The sequence below is a fragment of the Brassica oleracea genome, chromosome C2 (genome assembly GCF_000695525.1).
Source record: "Brassica oleracea var. oleracea cultivar TO1000 chromosome C2, BOL, whole genome shotgun sequence".
Lineage (NCBI taxonomy): Eukaryota > Viridiplantae > Streptophyta > Magnoliopsida > Brassicales > Brassicaceae > Brassica > Brassica oleracea.
This window is the reverse complement of record NC_027749.1, coordinates 27,338,449-27,358,968: the sequence shown is the minus strand read 5'-3', so window position 1 is coordinate 27,358,968 and position 20,520 is coordinate 27,338,449. Positions and strand designations below refer to the sequence as shown.

The window sequence follows — 20,520 nt, the reverse complement described above, 5'->3', positions numbered from 1 at the left end:
GATGGATCAGCTGGGTGAGCAAACGAAGAGCACCTAAGTCATTGCTGTAGATGAATGGGAGCAATGTTCATTAAAAACCCTGGTTTCCAAATTGGAAGGGAGCATGGCCTCTTGCATGCATTCAGACAAGTCCATGGGATCAATTTCCACAACTGAACTGCTGTAGTTTCCACTTGTTCCATCTCTCTCGACGGTGTTAGCCTCGGCATTGTTGACAAATAAATCCCCAAAATGTGAAAGTCGTCCCCCGCTGCATCCAGTGAAACATATCAATGTGTATTATATACCAAACAATGGTTCAGTTCGAAACCAAATCAGTATTTGACATGTTTCATTAAGCTCTGAGTGAAACGGAAAGAGAGAGAGAGAGGTTGAGACCTTAGATGCAGAAGTTGTAGGTAGCTCAGCTGTGTCAGTTGTGTCTTGGTCAGGACTGTCTCAGAGGAACTATCTGAAGAGCTTAAGGAGGAGTTTAAATCGATGACAGAATCTTTATTAGCAAGAATCAGGGCTCATTGATGTAAGGAGGAACTGTATTGGGGTTTCCATCAGAGGGAGGACTGGAAAGCGATATAACTTGGATTCTACCAACCTATTCATCAAAAGTATCCAAAGCTGAGAAACACCTAACTAACACAGAGATTGATTCTAGAGACTCTAATTGGAGGATGTCATGTCGCCGAGGAGGAGGAGTCCCATGAATGATTTCTTCCGTCTCATTTGACAATGCAATTCCACCACATTTCCTCCGTCATTTTCACGCTTCTCAAAGCCATTCTTTAGTGATCTCTTTCCCAGATTCTTCCCCTTCTATAAATTTCTTTCTCGGGCGAAACTGAAGAAAAAGAAGAAAGTACACACTTTATGTGTCGGAACTACTTGCAGTTCAGGAGTATTAAGCATTGTCCTCTCTATCTCTTAACCTCTTAACTACTCATTGGGACTCTTTATGGGCCTTTAAGCCCTCAGATTATACCATACCCTTTCTACTTTTAACGAGCCCATAATCCTCGAATCTGTTTTCTCACATTTTTAAGCTACATGGTCAAAATTCAGTACTTTGTCCACTTGTTATTATCTCTGCATTCACCCATCAAATTTTTTTTCTACATTTCACTCTAAAATAGAGTGAAATATAGAGATAATTTTTGTGCCATTGGAGATGCATTTAGGAAACTCACTTTTAAACGTCATTTCTATCCACTGTCAATAACATTTCCTTATTTTGTATTGCATAATTCGAATATTTTTCTTCAAATAATATGAATAAGTACTAATCTTTTGCTTAATAGTTTACTAGTGACATCTCTGGATGATTTGAGAGTAATAAATTTGTTTTTAATGGTTTTGCTTATTGTTAATAAATATATTAAGATCACTTAAAGAGTGAGTGAAAATTAATTTGTTATTTTTGTAAATATTTTTCTCTGCCTCGTGGCGGCTGTATGGATTGAATTAAATGAATGTGTAATACTTATGTGAGTGATAAAATATTTTTAGTGATTTTATCTAATGTCAGCCCCATAATAAACAAATTTAATTTAATTAAAAATGAATGAAATATGAAATTAAGCAATAATATCTTTTAAAAATTATAAGGTGGTGGCATTGTATAATTTGAAATAAAATTTATATATATTTCACTAAGAAATTGTTGTTTATTGACCTTACCTATTATTGATGCATCAATAAACACATTAAGATTAACTAAAAATGAGTGAAATGCGAGAGTAAATAATATTATTTCTTAATCTGATTACCAGCAACACGATATATGCATGATTGATAGATTGTCATTTAATGATTTTACTTATTGTTAGCGCCGCAATAAATATATTAAAATCTAAATCTCTTTGCAGCATGATTTTTTAAAAAAAATTATTTTGACTAATGGTGACATACTATATGATCAAAATTAAAATATAAAAATAATATATATATGTATATGTATTTATATGTATATATATATATATTCGAATAATAGATTGTCATTTCATAATTTTATTTATTGTTAGTGCCGCTATAAAAACATTAAAATTCAACCGTCTCTGCAACATCATTTTCAAAATAATACTCCATCATTGACTAAAGACGTCACTATTTTGTCGAAATTAGAAGAAATCAAATACATGTGTGAGTGATAGTTTATCGTTCAATGATTTTCTAAACTGTTAGCGCTCTAATAAACACATTAAAGTCCAACCATCTATGCAACAACACTTTCAGAATACTATATTCTAGTTTTGATTAAAAGCGACACTATATGTTCGAAACTTAAAAAGTAATAAATTATCTTTTAATGATTTTTCTCATTATTAGCTCTGCAATATCCACACTAAAATTCAACCATTGGTTGCACTATTTGATTAGAATTAAGTGAAAATAAAATACTCCCTCAGTTTGATAAAGAATGTCACTTAGACACTTTTCACACATATTAAAAAACTCATTAAAATGCATTTATGTTTTCATTAATATCATATATCTAACCAATAATATTTTAGATAAATCGATTTATTTATAAAATCAATGCATTTTGTAATTAATTTTCAGCTGAAAGATTGTATAAATTGCATTGGTATTATAGAATGTTACCCTTTGTGAAACAAGAAAAATGAGCTAAAGTGACACTTAACATGAAACAGAAGGAATATATATGTGTGAATAATAGATTGCATTTTAATGATTACGACTATTAATAGCGTCGCAATAAACACATTAAATCTATTACAAAAATGAGATTTGAATAGTTCTTTTTCTTTTGTCAGTTCACATGAGATATGATTTCTAGAAATAAATACCTTCTAAGTTTTTTACAAACAATAGAAAGGTGATTTAATTGACTTTTGTATTCCTCTCATTGAAGGGAAAATCTATAAATGTGAAAAGAAAATATATTTCCGTTTTGATTAAAAAGAACACTATATCATCGAAACTTAAAAAGGCAATAGATTAACGTTTAATGATTTTGCTCCCTCAATACCCACACTAAAATCCATCCATTGGTTACACTATTTAATCAAAATTAAGTGAAATTAAAATATACTAGAGCTTGAACCGCACGGCCGTGCGGTATCTGTTTTTCAATTTACTATTTAAATATTTATTGGTTAGTATTTTAAACATTTAGCATATTTTAAAATGTTTGTAAACATTGTAATTAAATAGTTTACATGGTGTAAACAAATATTGACATGTGCTCACGTACTAAACCATCCACAAATATTGACGCATTGATATGTTCGAGTAATATTTTCTTAACAGGAAATCGTTTCTCAAGCGTAATAATATTTAAAAAATATTTTGATTAGATATGATGAGATCTAGATACATCAGAAAGGAATATTCGGTTTTAAACATTAAGTGTTGTTCTACAACTAAATTAAAGATATTTAAATCTTAGCATAGATATATTTTATTTTAAAATAACTAATAGTAAAAAAAAGGGTTAAATATATATTTTATGAATTTTTGATATATATACATATATATATATATATTATGTGAGATTTAGATATATTAAAAAGAATATTCGGTTATAAATATTCCATATTGTTATACAAGTAATTAAAAAATATTTATATACTACCATATACAGATTTATTGTTGAAATCAATTAATAGTGACTGAAAAGGTTAAACATGTATTTTAGGAATATTCTAAATACATACATTTTAAGTCTTACAGCTAAATTTGTGGAATTATACGATACTTAAAGAAATATGGGAAATCTATTTTTTTAGAGCAAAAAAATGGTAACTATGTCCCTTTAGACTAAATTATACTACTTTATGTCCTATTAGACTAATTTTTTCCAAAATGGCAGTAATGCCCTTAAAATTATAATTTTTTTAAAAAGATATATATTGAGTTCGACAAGGGGGATCGATCGATCCCACTTTACAAGTTATAGTGGATCGATCGATCCCGATCATTATTCAGAACAAAAAAAAAACGCAAAATATATACTGATCGACCTGGTCCATTTCACTCGATCGGCGAAGGTCGATTTACACAGATCGGCCGATCTGTAAGAATAGATCGATCGATCCCGTGCCGAGGAAAGAATCCCAAATCGATTTTTTTGGTTTTGTATGATTATATTCGGATTGATTCCCATTTGATTTGAACCGACCAAGCATGATTTCAACTCTTTAAACTCGATTTCTCTGGGATGAAAGTGAATATTCTCAAATATTCTCAAATATTCTCAAATATTTGAATTTCTAAAAATAGGAATTTGAATTTCTAAAAATAGGACACGCCTCTTCAAGAATGTTCCATCGACAACAGCCAGTAGCACCCCTTTGAATTTGAATTTCTAAAAATATGATATTTTTCTCTGGGATGAAAGTGAATATTCTCAAATCGATTTGTCGCTTTTTTTCGTTCCTTTTTCGTTTTTTTTTTTTTAAATCGATTTTCAAAATATTATAAATGTTATTTGGAAAAATTAAAAAGAAAAATAAATTTAAATTTGGTTAACAGAAATTAGTAAATAAAATGTTTATTAAAAAATAAGATATTTTAATTCATTAAGAGTAATAAATTAACAATTGACTATCGCAATTGTGGACACAGAAATATTTTATAGCTGATATACATATATATATAAAAAATCAAATGCATAGAGAAATGGTTAAAGAGCAAAAAGGGAAAGAATAAGAGTATGGCCTCTCTCAATTATTTGGCAAAAAAAGGTTGAAGGACGAGAAACGAATGTCCACGAAGATGGACATATATATCTATTGTGGTGGAATAGAAGTAAAAAGCATAAAGAAAACCAAAAGGGGGTTCGCGTTTCAGAAGCGAAGCCACCACCACACCCTTTCTTTCTTATTCTTGGGAGTTCAGTGGTGGTGATCGCCATGTCCGTCAGGAGGTCCCCCAGGACCAACCACTTGAAGCTATCAACCATTAAACCCATTTTGCAGTGATAAGTTTATGAAACTTAATTTGCTTGTAGATTTAAAGAGAAGCTAGGATACACAGCCTTAAAGTACTGGGAACACGCAGGGCACTCAACAGACTTGCCTTTCTCCAGCCAAAACCAGACAACGTCATGCTCATCCTCTGCCGTTCAAAAGATATATCTCTCTTTGCTCCACATTAAAGTGGGTAAGATATGATATGGGATATGTAGAGTAAGAGAAAAAGAAGAACACCTGCTTCACCTCCTGGGCAACCAACTATTCTCATGTGGTAGTAGGATTTGACTATAGCAGGAGCTTCCTGTAGCAGAGATAATGCAAAAGTGAAAACAAGAATCTCAGGCTATCCCATGTTGATTTCATCATCCAAGACAGTAGTAACCTTTGTGCCAAAAGGACCCTCGGGAAAGTCTATATCGAGCAGCTTCCTTCCCTGGTGAAGGTGAAGCAATTAATAGCAATCAGAATCTGATGAAAGTGTAATGAGAATACATCACAGAGCCTTTGCAAATTATGAAAGTAACATACGAATCCCAAACTAACATTTGAGCATCATCAAACAAGAAGAACGAATTCGGCTTCGAGTTCCTCTTTCTCGTGGCCAGTTGCAATAGGCATCACATCTTCCACACGCTTCTTCTTCACAACAGTTTCCGCTGACACAAAAATCAATCCCTCAACATTTGACATATTACAAAACCTAACAGTGTCCATGGATCAATCGACATACAGAATGCCATTCAAAATCAGGGACAAGCACACGATGAATCAGCATGGATCGAGATCCGTGACTTACCAGTAGCGGAGCCGAATTGGCGAGCGAAAAGCGAGGAATAAGCAGAAATGGAGGAGGCACGAGTCGAGAGAGGAAGGTGAGTGGACTCAGCCGCAAAGGAGGAGCCAACGGCGGAGATTAATTTCAGATTCGACAAAAGGATTCTCCACCACATGATGATGGTGTTTATTGAAATACAGAATCAAAATATTTTATCAAGTAGTGATGCTCTGTTTATATATACACAGTAGGAGCAATACAAGGTATGTAATATACATATAATATACGCTTATGATTAGAGAGTAATCAATGGGAACTAACTGCTACTTGTATTGACTCTCTATAAGCTAATACACCCCATCAAGATGGACCACCGGAGGAGAGGCCAATCTTGACAAGAAGGCCTTCAAAGCATGGACGTGGGAGAGATTTGGTTAGGACGTCCGCCAGTTGATCATGAGTTGAAACATGGGAGACGCGAACCGTGCAGTTTTGAACTTGTTGTCGAACAAAGTGGTAGTCGAGGGCTAAGTGCTTCATTCGTGAGTGAAACACAGGGTTGGCAGCTAAGTATGTGGCACTCATGTTGTCGCAGTAAATAGCTGGTGTATGCTGAGGTGGAATGCCAAGTTCGGTCATGAGAGAAGTAATCCAGCAAAGCTCTGCGGCAGTGGTTGCAACTGATCGATACTCGGCTTCAGTAGATGATCGAGCAACGCCGGTTTGTTTCTTTGAGGACCATGCAACAGGATGGCTTCCAAGGTAGACTATGTAGGCTCCAGTCGATGTATAATTGTCCCTATTGCCAGCCCAATCTGCATCTGTGAATGCATGCAAAGCTGAAGTAGTCTTGGTTGGGAAGAAGACACCATGAGACATTGTGCCTGAGAGATATCGCAAAACCCGTTTGACTGCGGTCCAGTATTCTGTTGTGGGACGATGCATAAATTGTGAGAGCTTGTTGACTGCGAAGGAAACATCGGGTCTGGTCAGTGACAAATACTGCAAACTCCCAATCGCCATTCTATATTCTGTAGGATCAGTAAGTGGTGCGCCTGATAACAACGTCAGTGTGGTGTTTGGACACATCGGTGTAGAAGTTGGCTTGGCATTCATCATCTTCATTCGCTGAAGAAGGTCACCAATGTTCCTATGTTGAGATAAATGTAATCCGTGAGATAAACGAGTAAGCTCAATTCCGAGAAAATACGATAAGTGTCCTAAATCTTTAATAGAAAAGCGATGAGAAAGAGAAGTGATAAACCGGTTTATATGAGTGTTGTTGTTGCCGGTAATGATGATATCGTCAACTTATACCAGCATACAGAGCATAACACCACTACTGTTGTAGATGAAAAGAGAAGCATCCGCAGAGAATTTTTGAATCCAGATTGAAGTAGGAATTGGTGAAGCTCGTTATACCAGGCCCTCGGGGATTGTTTAAGACCATAAATTGCTTTATGAAGTTTACAAACCGCTGTAGGGTTGTCCTTATCAACGAAGCCTGGTGGTTGAGTCATGAAAACCTCTTCTTCTAGGTGACCTTGCAAGAAGGCTGTGTTGACATCAAGTTGTCGCAGTGGCCAGTCTCTTGTTGTTGCTGTGCTTAGTACTATCCGAATGGTAGCTGGTTTGACAACTGGGCTGAAGGTATCATAATAATCAATGCCTGGTCTTTGTGTGTAACCTTTTGCTACAAGACGGGCCTTGTACCGATCTATGAAGCCGTCTGGCTTACGTTTGATCGTAAAAACCCACCTGCACCCAACAACATTGGCAACACTAGTAATATTTGTAAGATCCCATGTGTGTTCCTTAATCTGTGAATCTATTTCTTCAGACATGGCTTTACGCCAGTATGGTGATTTGAGTGCCTCTGCAACTGATTTGGGAATGGTCGTTGGTGGTTCATCCACTCGTGTGTGAAGATTCAGCTTCTGAACCGGTTTTCTTTGTCTGGTGCTTGTTCTTGTCGGTATCACAGGTGGAGGAGGATCCACATCTTGTGAAGTTGCGTGTACTGGTTCTGGTGCCAGTGGAACAAAGATGAGAGGAGATGAAGCTGGATGGGATGCTGCTGCAGTAGGTTCTGGAAGTGGAACAGTTTGTGCTGCTACAGGAGCAGTATGTGCTGTGGGAGACGGAGGTGGAGCTGCTGCAGAAGTAGACTGAGGAACCTGCAAAGTTGAAACCCGACTAATAACAGAAACAAGGGCATGAGATACAGGTTGCATATCAGTAATTTCTTCTTCATAAATAAGTCTAGAAGAAGTAGTAAAAGGGAACACAGATTCATGAAAAATAACATACCTAGAAGTATATATGCGATTTTGTTTCTCTATCTAAGCACAAATATGCACTTTGTGTAAGAGAGTATCCAAAAAAAACACAAGGTTTTGATCTATCATCTAGTTTGTGAGATTCATAAGGTTTAAGCCAAGGAAAACACAAACAACCAAAAATTCGCAATTTATGAAAGTTTGGAGCATGACCATGAAGGTTTTGAAAAGGAATTTGAAATGCTAAGTTTTGTGTAGGCATTCTATTAATGAGATACACAGCTGTGACAAAAGCATAAGTCCAATACTCTTTTGGCATTGAGGCATGCGACATTAGAGCCAAACCCGTTTCGATAATATGTCAATGACGTCGCTCAGCAATACCATTATGCTCAGGAGTATGTGGAGGACTTGTCATGTGTGAAATGCCATGCAAAGAAAGAAATCTGGCAAGGCCAATGTATTCACCCCCATTGTCAGAGTATAGTGTTCTAAGCTTATGTTGAAATCGATTTTCTACTAAGCTTTTGAACTTAATGAATACCTCATATACCTGCGACTTTTGTTTTAAAGAGTACAGCCATGTGTATCTCGTATAGTGATCTACAAAAAGGACATAATATTTGAAACCATCAATAGATTGTATAGGAGAAGACCAAACATCAGAGGAAACTATATCTAAAAGATGTGTAGATCGTAAAGTAGAAGTTGAGAATGGTAACTTATGCATTTTATTAATTGAGCAAGCAGAACATGGCTGAGCCAACAAAGCATTCAAAACAATAGGCAAATCAAACTGAGAAATAACTTTTTGAAGTATTGGTAAAGCCGGATGACCTAAACGAGAATGCCAATCCGTAAGAGTAGTTTTAACTAAAGAAGCAAAAGCAAGAGAAGGTGAAGCTGAGTTGTGAACTTTTGGCCACTTATAAGTGCCATGTTTAGGTTTGCCTTGCAGCCGAAGGACCCCTATTTGTACGTCCCTCACCTGGAAATACGTAGGAGTAAAAATCACAGCAGCATCATTAGCTTTGCATAATTGAAAAACAGATATAAGGTTCTTGTCAAGAGAGGGAACACAGAGAATATTATTAACAAAAAAAGGTTTTGTATATGAAGGAAGAGAAGTAGAACCAGAGTATGTGATCTGCAATGCAGAGCCATCACCGAGAAGAACATCATCTCCACCATGATAAGGAGTGTGCAGAGAAAGATTCGCAAGATCAGAGGTCATGGGATGCGATGCTCCTGAGTCTAGGAGCCATGTTGACGGGTCTGACATGAAGGCTGCATTTGCACGTGGCTGCCAGGACTGCTGATGATGTTGCTGGTGCTGGTTCCATGTCTGTGATCCTGGATGTGAAGATGAACCATTCCCTCTGACTATATGAAAATGTGGACAGTTCTTTGCGCTATGACCTTGTGTCCTGCATGCTTGACAACGCCCAAGATATGGCTTTGAGAAGCGATGGTTGTGATGCTGATGAGAGTTGTTGTGCTGAGGAGGATTGTTGTTTAAAGAGTGTTGCTGGTAGCGATTCTGGTTCTGGTTATGACCATGATTACGGTTGTTGTAACGTTGACGAGTGTTTGTGGCATGAGCCACAATCGGAGCTACCGTAGCTGGTTCAGAACAGAGAATCATGGCTTCACGGTTGAGGAGCCTTTCAAGAAGTTCATTGAATGAGATTGGAAGGTCACGTCCATTGACTGCATCTATCTACGGCTTGTATTCTTCAGGGAGACCACCAAGTATATATTCATTGAGATCCTCGATATCCATTGGTTTGCCTAAAAGTGCTAGTTCATCAGACTTGGTTTTGAAGAAACGGAGGTACTCAGTGATCGTCTTGGTGCCTTTAGAACATGTCCTGATCTGTTGACGGAGCTGTTGGATATGGCCCCGAGTCGGTTTACCAAAGGTTTCTTTCAGGGAGTCCCAAACTTGTTTTGTCGTGTCTGCAGTGGCAACAAGCGATTGAAGTGGTAAGGAGATAGCACCAATGAGAGCACTATAGAGAAGTTGATCTTGACGTCTTCATGGCGCATAGGCTGGATTTGGAATAATGACCCCATCTACATGTATTGTTGGAGAAGGAATAGCATCAGATCCATCAATAAACTGTTGTAGTTCATGACCTTCTAGTAGAGCTCGAACTTGATGTCCCCACATAAGATAATTTTGGTGGGTAAGTTTTGTCACGCTGGACATATCTACTGAGAAAAAAGTGTTTTGTGGATCTTGGGTGTTGAAGATAGAGGTACGCTCTGCTGTAGTTTCAGAAGCCATATTTTAAAGTGATAGAAAAACTGAAGAACAAGATAATGAGGAAGAAGACGGCGTAGAATGAAAGGAAGAGAAAGAAAAAGGAAAATTAGGTTTAGTCCCTGTTGAGCTCTGATACCATATTGAAATATATAATCAAAATATTTTATTCAGTAGCGATGCTCTGTTTATATATATATAGAATATGAGTAATACAAGGAATGTAATATACATATAATATACGCTAATGATTAGAGAGTAATCAATGGGAATTAACGGTTACTTGTATTGACTTTGTCCCCTGCGACGTTGTTTCGACATTAATATTAAATAAATGGACGTAACTATGAAATAAAAAAAATTAAAGGATCAAATTTTCGGGATTTTTGAACCCGACGTGAATCGAACACGCAACCTTCTGATCTGGAGTCAGACGCGCTACCATTGCGCCACGGATCCTTGGTGCTTAATTGCGTCTCTTAATCATAAATCACACCAAATTTAAATTGATTTTCCGACGAGAGGTTGATAGATAAATTAGGGTTTATTGTTTGCGTCTCCTTCCCCCTCCCTTGCTGACTATTACTCTGACTTGGAGTCTCCCGGCGCCATTATTTTAAAACCCAGGTGGTGAGGAGGACAAGCACTAAATCGCCAGCTGCTTTCTTATTTGAAGCCTGTTTAATTCCACTGAGGTGAGCCGACTAGTCCATGTTAGCTTAAGGTTTTGGTTTTAATTGGTTCAGCCATTGATTTGGTATTACATCTGGGTTTTGGATTGGTGCTGTTGTTTTATATTGAGTCTTTATGCCCTTCTTTCTCTTAGGAAGACTTAAAAGATGGAGGAACTCAGCGAAGTCTTGAAGAACAATAGGACGCAAGATATCTCTTGGCTTTGCTCTCTCTCAGAACCTGAACTGGTACTTATATTTATTTACTTACTTTGAGACGAGGAAAGCCATTCAACGATTGTTATTAACAATCCTCCTCACCAAAATTCGTTTTTGCAGGATTTGCTCATCAGCTTAAAGAAGCTAGCCATTCAGCGAGCTGAAATAACTGATCACTACGAACTAGCTGATCATTTTGATCTCAAGTTGCTCCGCGCTCTTGGTATGTCTTGTATTTTGCTTCTATCTTGCACAATCATGATTCTTATTGTGAAGCTTTCCATCTTTTACAAGTATGTTACTTAGGGGGTATATGACAGGGCTTGTGCTAATGGAATATGTAAGAAAAAAGGATACCTCCCTTGTCCCAAGTGCTGGTCATCAGCTGATGGGTTTGGATAAATGCAATCTGTTGAAAACTCATGTCGATGATACAACAATAGACATTGAGGAGATTGTGACTGGAATATGCAAAATCAAAAAGAAAAAGAAGAAGAGAAAACCCATCAGATTAAGAAGTAAATCTCTCAAAAGGTTGGTTGGTTGGTTATTCTATCACTTCTTGGATCTACTTTTTTCCTTACTAACTAAATTTTTGTACCTTCCTTGTTTGAAGGAGGCGTTACAAGTAGTTGTGGTTGCGGTGGGGAAGAGAAGACTCTTCATCCAATAATGGAACATATAAAGGAAAAAAATCAGGATATTTATCAGCCAGCAGGAGCACAAAAGATGGATTTTGATGAAAAATGCATAAGCATGGTCATGGACATGGTGGACGCAAGTATGCAGGGGTGGCTTCCTTGAATAGTTATCTTTAGTTTGTGCTGTCTTGTGGCAGATTTAGAAAAGCTGCATCTTTCATAGTAAAGGCATTAGGATGATTTTATATCAAAGATGCTTTAGTTTGAGGACCCAAGTGTATCTTTATCATCGCTTTGTATTCAAATGTTAAAGAAGTTCAGAGGAGCAGGGTTTTTCTTAAATTTTTAAAATGGGTGGGGGCTATAACATGATTAGTTCCGAGTAGAAGTCCTCAAAGTGCAAAAAAACAAAAGTATTTGTGAATAAAAAGGATATATGTTCTGGTAATTAATTACTGGTAACTGCGATGGGCTTACTTTACCAATGGGCCTGAGATCTCTTTCTCTCTCTCTCTAGATTCATCTATCTCGCAAAGCTTCTTCGCTTTCCCTCGTATGACTGTGGAAATCAAAATTATAGGTAGCGGAAGGAAACCAACAATTATGGAGTCGTTGGTTCGAGTTGATCGGGCTCGCTTAGAAACAACCCTAACTCCGGGGGCGATGTGCAGTCGCAGAGTTTGGTCACACTCCACTCCCTCAGTGACCGTCACTGAACTGGATCTGGTAATGCCCCCCACCAAACACCACTTTCCTTGGGTTTCTCAACCTCTTTTTGTAACATCTTTTTGTTTTGTTGATAGGTGAGAGGTGTCTTACAAGCTATGCAAGGCCTGTCTAGCCCCGTCATTGTCTGGGACCAAACTAGACAGTCTTTCCTCGCTAGAGCCAACGAGATTCGCGTCTCTCATTTGTCACGGGCAAGCCTTCATGCCCTTCTCGCTCCTTTTTTGTATGCCGCAACATGTTTGAAGCTCGTCGAGTCTATCCTCGCTGGAATTAGCAATAACTCTCCTCCTACCTTAATGGCATTTTCTAACTCTGCCTCTGCCTGGCTCCAGGCAAGCATCGAAACTTACTTTCTCGAACATTTATTTTGCTGAGACTTATATACAAGTGGCGTTAGGACAGAAACTCAGAGACATTTCTTTGAACGAGGAAGTGAAGATCAACGACTCTAGTCTTACTGCCACTCCAACCCTCTTGGGATTAACTAGTTCTTTATCTAGGTGTGTTGCTGCCTATATATATATATTCTTTTTTATTCAAGAGAAAACCTTGTGTATATTTAATCTTTTTCTCTATTTGCTAGTCTGTGTTCAGGTGCTGAATACCTTTTGCAAGTTGTGCGAGGTGCCATCCCTCATGCGTATTTTGATCCAAGTTATACTATTTCCACTGCTGAAGTTGCTGTCCACGTTCTTGATTTCCTTTACATTAAGTTGGATCAAGTATGCCTTGTCCAAGGTGGTGAGGTTTGTTGCCTTTCTCATTCTGTTTTTATGTTTTTTTCACTTCGTTTTTGATTTCTTCCCAAGCTGGTGTATTGATATTATCTGGATCTCAGGTGGAAGGATTTCACATGCTGCTGCAAATCTTCGCTGGAACTTTATTGCCTTATATAGAGGGTTTGGATTCATGGTTGTTTGAGGGAACTCTTGATGATCCTTTTGGAGAGGTACCTGTTCTTGCAATTGTATCTATCTTCTATGGCTCTTCTTAAATTCCTTTATAGCAGTTTAACATGCATCAATGACTTCTTTACAAGGCTAGCTGATTGAAAGTTTAATGATGATGATAAATCTTTGGTTGTGGTTTTTGCTCTTCGCAGTTGTTTTTTACAGCCAATCAATCCGTCTCTGTCAACGATGCAGAGTTTTGGGAGAAAAGTTATATGTTAATGAAGGTGCCGGGCCCAAAGTCAAGTGAAAAGAAAGGACTGAGTGGAACTGACTCCAGTTCAGTTTCTGACAAAGAGCAGAACAATCGGGTGCTATGCCCATTATTCTTAAAAGACATCTCTAAATCGATTGTTTCTGCTGGGAAGTCATTGCAGCTGATGCAGCGTATTCCTTCCACGTCTTCAGAGATTCAGTGCCATGGGAGAAATTGTGTTGGGAATTCTACACTACCGGCGAAATACAACAATAGTAGGAGCACTGCAGACTTATCCTTGTCTGAAATCTTTTGTCTAACGCTTGCTGGCCTTATAGGCCATGGTGATCACGTCTCTAGATATCTGTGGAAAGATGAGGCGGATGAGTGGGAGATTTCTCCAACTTTAGCATCATATATAGGTGTAGAGCTGGGGAGTGACATGGTTGACAAAGATCTTCCAGTTCTCACGGGCTCAGAGCGAATGTGGTATAAGTTGTTGGTCGGTGCGGTGCAAGAGAAAAGAGCTATGGAGGCCAAATCAGAACACCAGAATGCATGTTATTTTACTGGTGTGAAGGAGGGAAAAAATAGCCTCACTGTCAAAAAGGCATTGCAGGGTTTATTTTGTCATGAAAACCCTGTTGTTTCAGTATCGAAAATGGATCTTGAGAGGAATGAAAATGCTTGGGATGTCTTGAACTTATCACATAACTACTGTCTACCCGCTCTAAATGATGAAAGTTTGTTGAGTGCTGTTTTTGAGGGATCTGGCGTGGCAGATGCTGGATTGGGCGGCACAAACTACAAATTTGGATTCCAATTTGGTAGATCTGAATATCTTTCTTCTCAGGATGACACCGACGTTCTTGAAACGTTGTTTCCCTTTCCCACTTTGCTTCCGTCATTCCAGGTACTTTGATATGATTATTCTGTGTCCACTATCTCAGTTTTATTCCACGTGCAATAGTTTCTGATAGCTGACTTTGGAATCTTGTTATCAACAACAACAAAGCCGAAGCTCCATATGTCAGAGTTCCTACCTTTCCAAAAGAATAGTACACTTCTTTCAAAAGTTCTCAGCTGGATGCTGAAGGCAGAGCCAAGGGATGCTCCGCTTCCTGTTGTAATAATGCAAGAATGCTTCACAATCTACATCAGGAGGCAGGTACGGTGATGTATGCTTTGCATTGCCCTTTGTTTCTACGACATGCATACTTTTGCGAACTTATGAAAGTTGTGCGTGTTGTAGGTGGACTATATTGGCAAAATGATTTTGTCAAAACTAATGAATGATTGGAAATTGATGCACGAACTTGCAGTGTTGCGTGCCATTTACTTGTTAGGTTCAGGTGCGTATTATGTGCTTCAGCGTCTTTGTCATCAGGGTCGTATCTGGAATCTAAATAAAACCGTAAAATTTTCAGGGGACCTTCTGCAGCATTTTCTGACTGTCATATTCAACAAGTTGGGCAAGGGAGAGTTAACAAATGATGATTTTGAGTTGAACATAATCCTTCAGGTAACCAAGTTTGATTAACTTCTTTCTAGTGAAATTGCTCCTCATCTTTATATCACTTCTAAGAAGATTCTGCTTGTTAATTGTTTGCGTATATATCACTGTTCTATACTATATATCTTGTTCACAACATACAAGGTTGATTCCAAATTGTAATGGCCTACAGGAATCAATTAGAAATTCAGCTGATGCCATGCTGTTAAACAGTCCTGATTCGTTGGTGGTATCTATTTCCAGAGAAGGTTGTTTAGACAAAGACAAAGATGACAAGGGTGATGTAGTACCCCTTTCTTCCACTCGTAAAAACCGTGTTAACAACTTTGGGATAGACTGCCTCGAGTCTCTCAAATTCACATACAAGGTACAGAGAAAGACATTTACTCGTCCAACCTGTTGCAGCGTATTAACATTTGTGTATTTAAAGATCTAAACTATTTTTGAAGGTGCCATGGCCGCTTGAGCTTATTGCCAATAGTGAGGCCATTAAGAAGTATAACCAGGTAACCCTTTCTTATCCATCTTTCCTTTTTTGGGTAACAGTTTGTTGTTCTATGTGTTAATTATTTAAATGAAAACAGGTGATGGGATTTTTGCTGAAGGTCAAACGAGCAAAATATGTGCTTGATAAAGCACGACGGTGGATGTGGAAGGTTTTTGATATCCCTCGAACTCACTTCTTTCTTTTTAGACTGTTTCATGTGACATCAAAATCCACTTTCAAAGAGGCTAATCAGTCTTTTATCAATATGGATAAATATAAAGAGTATTGATAATAACGTGGTTTAGTTTGATAAACTTAGTGACTTGGTGCGTTTGTGTATATGATAGGGTAAAGGCTCTGCAACAAAAATCCGTAAGCACCACTGGTTACTGGAACAAAAGCTACTCAATTTTGTGGATGCTTTTCATCAATACGTAATGGACAGGGTATTGTCTGATACTATATGATTGGTTATAATTACAAATATCATTTTTCAAAGCTGATCGTATGGCCTCAGTAATGGTGAAAAGCTTACCTGGGATTAAACTGGATCTTGTAAACAGGTATATCACACAGCATGGCGCGAACTGTGCGAAGCAATGGTAAAAGCAGGGTCTCTAGACGAGGTCATATATGTACATGAGACCTACTTGTTATCGATTCAGAGGCAATGCTTTGTGGTTCAAGAAAAGCTGGTAAATGGATCTCTTCAGTTGCATAAGATTTTATGTGTGTGAATTTGTGGCGCTAGAAAACTAGGTGTTTGATGTTTGATGGTTGCTGTGTAGTGGGCAATCATCGCAAGTCGGATCAACATGATTCTCGGATTAGCTCTGGAGTTCTACTCGATACAACAGACACTGAGCAGCGGTGGAGCAGTCTCAGCAGCGATCAAGGCTAGATGCGAAATGGAAATAGACCGCATTGAGAAACAATTTGAAGACTGCATAGCTTTCCTCCTTAGAGTAAGGCCATCGAATCTAAAACTCTGTTATACTTGTTAGTTGTAATATGAAAGCTTAGTTGATTATTGAATCTGTAGGTACTGTCTTCGAAGCTGAATGTGGGACACTTTCCTCATTTGGCTGATTTAGTGACCAGAATCAATTACAATTATCACTATATGTCCGACACTGGAAGCTTGATGACTGTTTCTGGAGCAGAGACCAGCTCATCTAGAACATGAACTGCCAAATATGATGTCTGAATCGACCAATCTGAGACGGGGGGAAATCTTTGGATGGTCTCAGACTTTTTCTTCAGTTCTTTCATAGTAGCTTTCAAAGATTTTAAAATAGATATGATTGTAAGATGTGGTGAATGCATTATTAGCTCAAGACATTTCCAGTTTGTATATGTTTTATGTGCTTCTGATGTTTGAAACTCAAACAAATATGTTAAAGGTGTCAGGCAAAAGAAAAGAAGAAAAGTTTTCTTTAAAGTTTCAGCCTGTTCCGAGAGACTGTTTGTAAGCATACTTGGTGCTGGTGCTGGTGCTGCTATTTATTCAGAAGAAGAGATACACTCAGGATGTTATAAAAAAGAGAGGGATGCACTCAGGAAAAAGAAGCTTCTTCACTCTTGAATCCCTTGTCTTGACACTAGCCAAGGCAAATGAAAATTTACTTTTGGTTCAAAAATGGGTTACTTTGCCTACTAACTAGGCCTGGGACTTTTATCCGAGATCCGGATTCGATCCGAGATTCGATCCGGATCCGATCCGAAAATCCGGATATCCGGAGGGGCCGAATCCGGATCCGGATAGTAAAATGTTGGATCCGTCAAAGCCGGATCCGGATCCGGATATCTTAATTTTTAAGTCCGGATATCCGGATCCGTAAGTTTTATTAATAAATATTTCAAAAATAGTAATATCTATATATAAAAATTAATTTTATTTAATATATTTTCATTTTTATAATAATATATAAATTTTATGTAAATTTTGTAATATTGTACATAGAAATAATTAAAGATGTTATATATATATTTTAAATTATTGTTAATATTTTATATATATATATTAATATTATTTTTTATTTATTTTAAGGATCCAAATCCGGATCCGGATATCCGCCGGATATTACAATTTTTAGGAGGATATCCGACACCCGGATATCCGAGAACCCCGAATCCGGATAAGGATAGTAAAATTATGGATCCGCCGGATAAGGATCCGGATCCGGATACCTTAAAATTGCTCGGATATCCGATCTGTCCCAGGCCTACTACTAACCATATTAAGAGACAATATTAATAAAATAACCATGTAAATGTTCCAAAGAAAAACGTTCCAACAAAAAAAAAAAGCCATGTAATAAAGTGGAGATGGATATAATAATTTGACACAAAGTTGAAATGATAGTTTTGTTTGAACAAAACTATTTGTAAGATTAAAGTACTTTACAATTAATACTACGGTTAAAATCGATATAAATTGTATCAAAATTCAAGATTGACGCTTTTTTTGTAACAGGAGAATTATATCATAATTAATAAATTCAAATCTAAATCTATTTTTTTTTAAGTTTACTTTTAGATGGTTTGAAATTTTATTTCTTATGTGCTATTTGAAAATAAAAATATATTTTATTACTATTTTAGGTATTTGTCTTGAAATATTTTTGATGGAGTTTCCCTTATCCCCTATATATTAATTGGGAAGCATTTGAAAAATTAGAACTTTAATTTTGTATTAATTAAAAAAACTCCAAATTCTAGGTGGCATTCTAATTGTCTTCTAAATTCCATTTCAAAGAATTCTAGAGCATCTAATATAAAATATAGTTTAATCTAATGGTGTCACATTATTTCATAATTATATAACACTAGAGAACATTATATTAACCTAAAATATAAGAAGTTTGTATTATTTCCTTAAATAAAAGCTACGAAATTACCTAATATGATTTATATATATATGGCAATTAATAGTTATAAATAATAAAGATTTGATAACAATTTTTGCATCTTTCTTCATTTTTGTTTAAATTTATATTATTAAAAAAAATTAAAAAATCACATTAACCATATAATAAAAAAATTAGAATTTTTCTTATATGTTATATTTTGAATTTTTTAAAATGACTTTAAATTACAAAAATGAGGAAACTTTATATGTTATATATTTTTTTAAAGCGAATTTAAAATACAAAAATGAGGACACCTTATATGTTATATTTTTCTTATATATTAGAATTTTCTTATATGTTATATTTTGAAATTTTTTAAAATGACTTAAATTACAAAAACGTAAGTTTTCCTTAAGTATACGACTAAAAATATTAAAATGATATGTATCAATTCGATGGTTGATTTGAAAGCTTTTAAAACCATATGGAAGATAAAAGTCAAAATAATTTAATGTGGAAACAATACTGTTCATTTTTTTCAAGAATGTGTTCGAGCAAAAAAATAAGGTTTTTATGTCATAATTTGTTTAAGGTTCACTAGAGAACATTATATTAACCTAAAATATAAGAAGTGTGTATTTTTCCTTAAATAAAAGATACGGAATTACCTAATATGATTTACATATATATGACAATTAATGATTATTAATAATAAAGATTTGATAACAATTTTTGCATCCTTCTTCATTTTTGTTTAATTTTATATTATTAGAAAAAATAAACAATAACATTAACCATATAATTAAAAAATTAGATTTTTTCTTCTATGTTATATTTTGAATTTTTTAAAATGCCTTTATTTTTTTATTTTTTTTGTCATCAACAATACAGACTCATACTGACTCTGTAAACCAAACCGGGTAATCTTCATCCATGTGAATGACGAAAGACGATTGCTTTCTAGCACTGCGTGCTAGACTATCCGCCTTTGAATTGTGCGTTCGTGGTACATAGATAAGCTCTGATCGGGAGAAACTCTCTTTCAGGATCTTGATATCATCCAAATAATTTGCAAAAGCTGGCCATTCTTCTGGTTCCGAAACCATCTTCACCAATTGAGAACAATCTGTTGCAAACGTGACCTGAAATTGACGTAAATTCCTCATACATTCCATTGCCCATAGTAGCGCTTCCATCTCCGCATGAAGAGGCGAAAGACTAGCCCGAACATTCCTCGCCCCCAACAATCCATTAAAACCTTCCAAAGTACTAAGCCAACCTTGCCCTGAAAAAGTAACCCCCTCTTTCCACGAGCCATCTGTGAAACACCATCTTCCTGGGATCGACGGCAATATCATATCTATTATTGGTGGTGGCATCCTCTGGTCATTCACAACTTGTGCCTCAGCCCACAATGTCGATTCTGTTTCCGCCAATTTAAGCGTATCCATAGGGTCCATATCCAAATTGCTGAAAACTTTATTATTCCTAGCTTTCCAGATGTACCATAGTATCCATACAAACTGGTGATCCTCCATCTGTGGTAAAACTCTCCAGAATAGATGATCCATGTTTGTGAAGAGAGAACTTGTTGGGAAAATAGTTGGATTTGATGGTATCTTCGAAAGAGCCCAAACTTGGAGAGCTGGAGGGCATTCAAAAAACACATGATTTATTGATTCCTCAGGAGCTCCACATCTTGCACAACAAATATCCCCTTGAATCCCCCTTGCTTGTAAATTCTTCCGCACTTCCTTGACATGCTTTATTGGTCCGCAATCCGTGAAACATTTCCTGGGCGATAAGAATATTATCAGAAATCACTCTTCCTGCCACAAATGCCGATTGAGTTTCAGATATGAGTAAGGGAAGATAGATTTTCAAAATGCCTTTAAATTAGAAAAATGAGGAAATCTTATATGTTATATATTTTTAAACGACTCTAAAAAACAAAAATGAGGACGCCTTATATGTTATATTTTTCTTATATGTTAGTTTTTTTCTTATATGT

The 20,520-nt window shown here is 36.5% G+C and overlaps 2 protein-coding genes, 1 long non-coding RNA gene and 1 other non-coding gene across 5 annotated transcripts; 2 read left to right on the top strand and 2 right to left on the bottom strand.

The window, feature by feature from the left end:
* Positions 1 to 4,653: 4,653 nt before the first annotated feature.
* Positions 4,654 to 5,917, bottom strand: LOC106323079. Its single transcript, XR_001266644.1, has 4 exons — positions 5,728 to 5,917; positions 5,475 to 5,587; positions 5,314 to 5,364; positions 4,654 to 5,232 (listed from the first exon to the last, which is right to left on the bottom strand). It is a non-coding gene; the product is annotated as an uncharacterized LOC106323079 (long non-coding RNA).
* A 4,721-nt stretch (positions 5,918 to 10,638) lies between these two features.
* On the bottom strand, positions 10,639 to 10,710 carry TRNAW-CCA. Its single transcript has one exon. It is a non-coding gene; the product is annotated as a tRNA-Trp (tRNA).
* Positions 10,711 to 10,780: 70 nt separating this feature from the next.
* On the top strand, positions 10,781 to 11,829 carry LOC106325248. Of its 2 annotated transcripts, none has more exons than XM_013763285.1 (5): positions 10,781 to 10,946; positions 11,082 to 11,171; positions 11,262 to 11,364; positions 11,462 to 11,675; positions 11,758 to 11,829. In XM_013763285.1, exons 2-5 carry the CDS (start codon positions 11,091 to 11,093, stop codon positions 11,771 to 11,773), a joined length of 414 nt encoding a protein of 137 aa, XP_013618739.1. In that variant the 5' UTR covers positions 10,781 to 10,946; positions 11,082 to 11,090; the 3' UTR covers positions 11,774 to 11,829. The 2 variants fall into 2 exon arrangements, with proteins under 2 accessions (XP_013618739.1, XP_013618738.1); XM_013763284.1 differs by having other exon boundaries at positions 10,782 to 10,946; positions 11,078 to 11,171.
* Positions 11,830 to 12,253: 424 nt separating this feature from the next.
* LOC106327833 (gamma-tubulin complex component 5-like) lies at positions 12,254 to 17,046 on the top strand. Its single transcript, XM_013766111.1, has 16 exons — positions 12,254 to 12,508; positions 12,586 to 12,843; positions 12,914 to 13,011; positions 13,095 to 13,257; positions 13,350 to 13,460; positions 13,614 to 14,570; positions 14,673 to 14,825; positions 14,910 to 15,009; positions 15,085 to 15,179; positions 15,343 to 15,537; positions 15,620 to 15,676; positions 15,755 to 15,826; positions 16,005 to 16,103; positions 16,221 to 16,352; positions 16,446 to 16,622; positions 16,700 to 17,046. The coding sequence occupies exons 1-16, from the start codon at positions 12,338 to 12,340 to the stop codon at positions 16,841 to 16,843; spliced, it is 2,982 nt and encodes a 993-aa protein (XP_013621565.1). The 5' UTR covers positions 12,254 to 12,337; the 3' UTR covers positions 16,844 to 17,046.
* Positions 17,047 to 20,520: the final 3,474 nt, after the last annotated feature.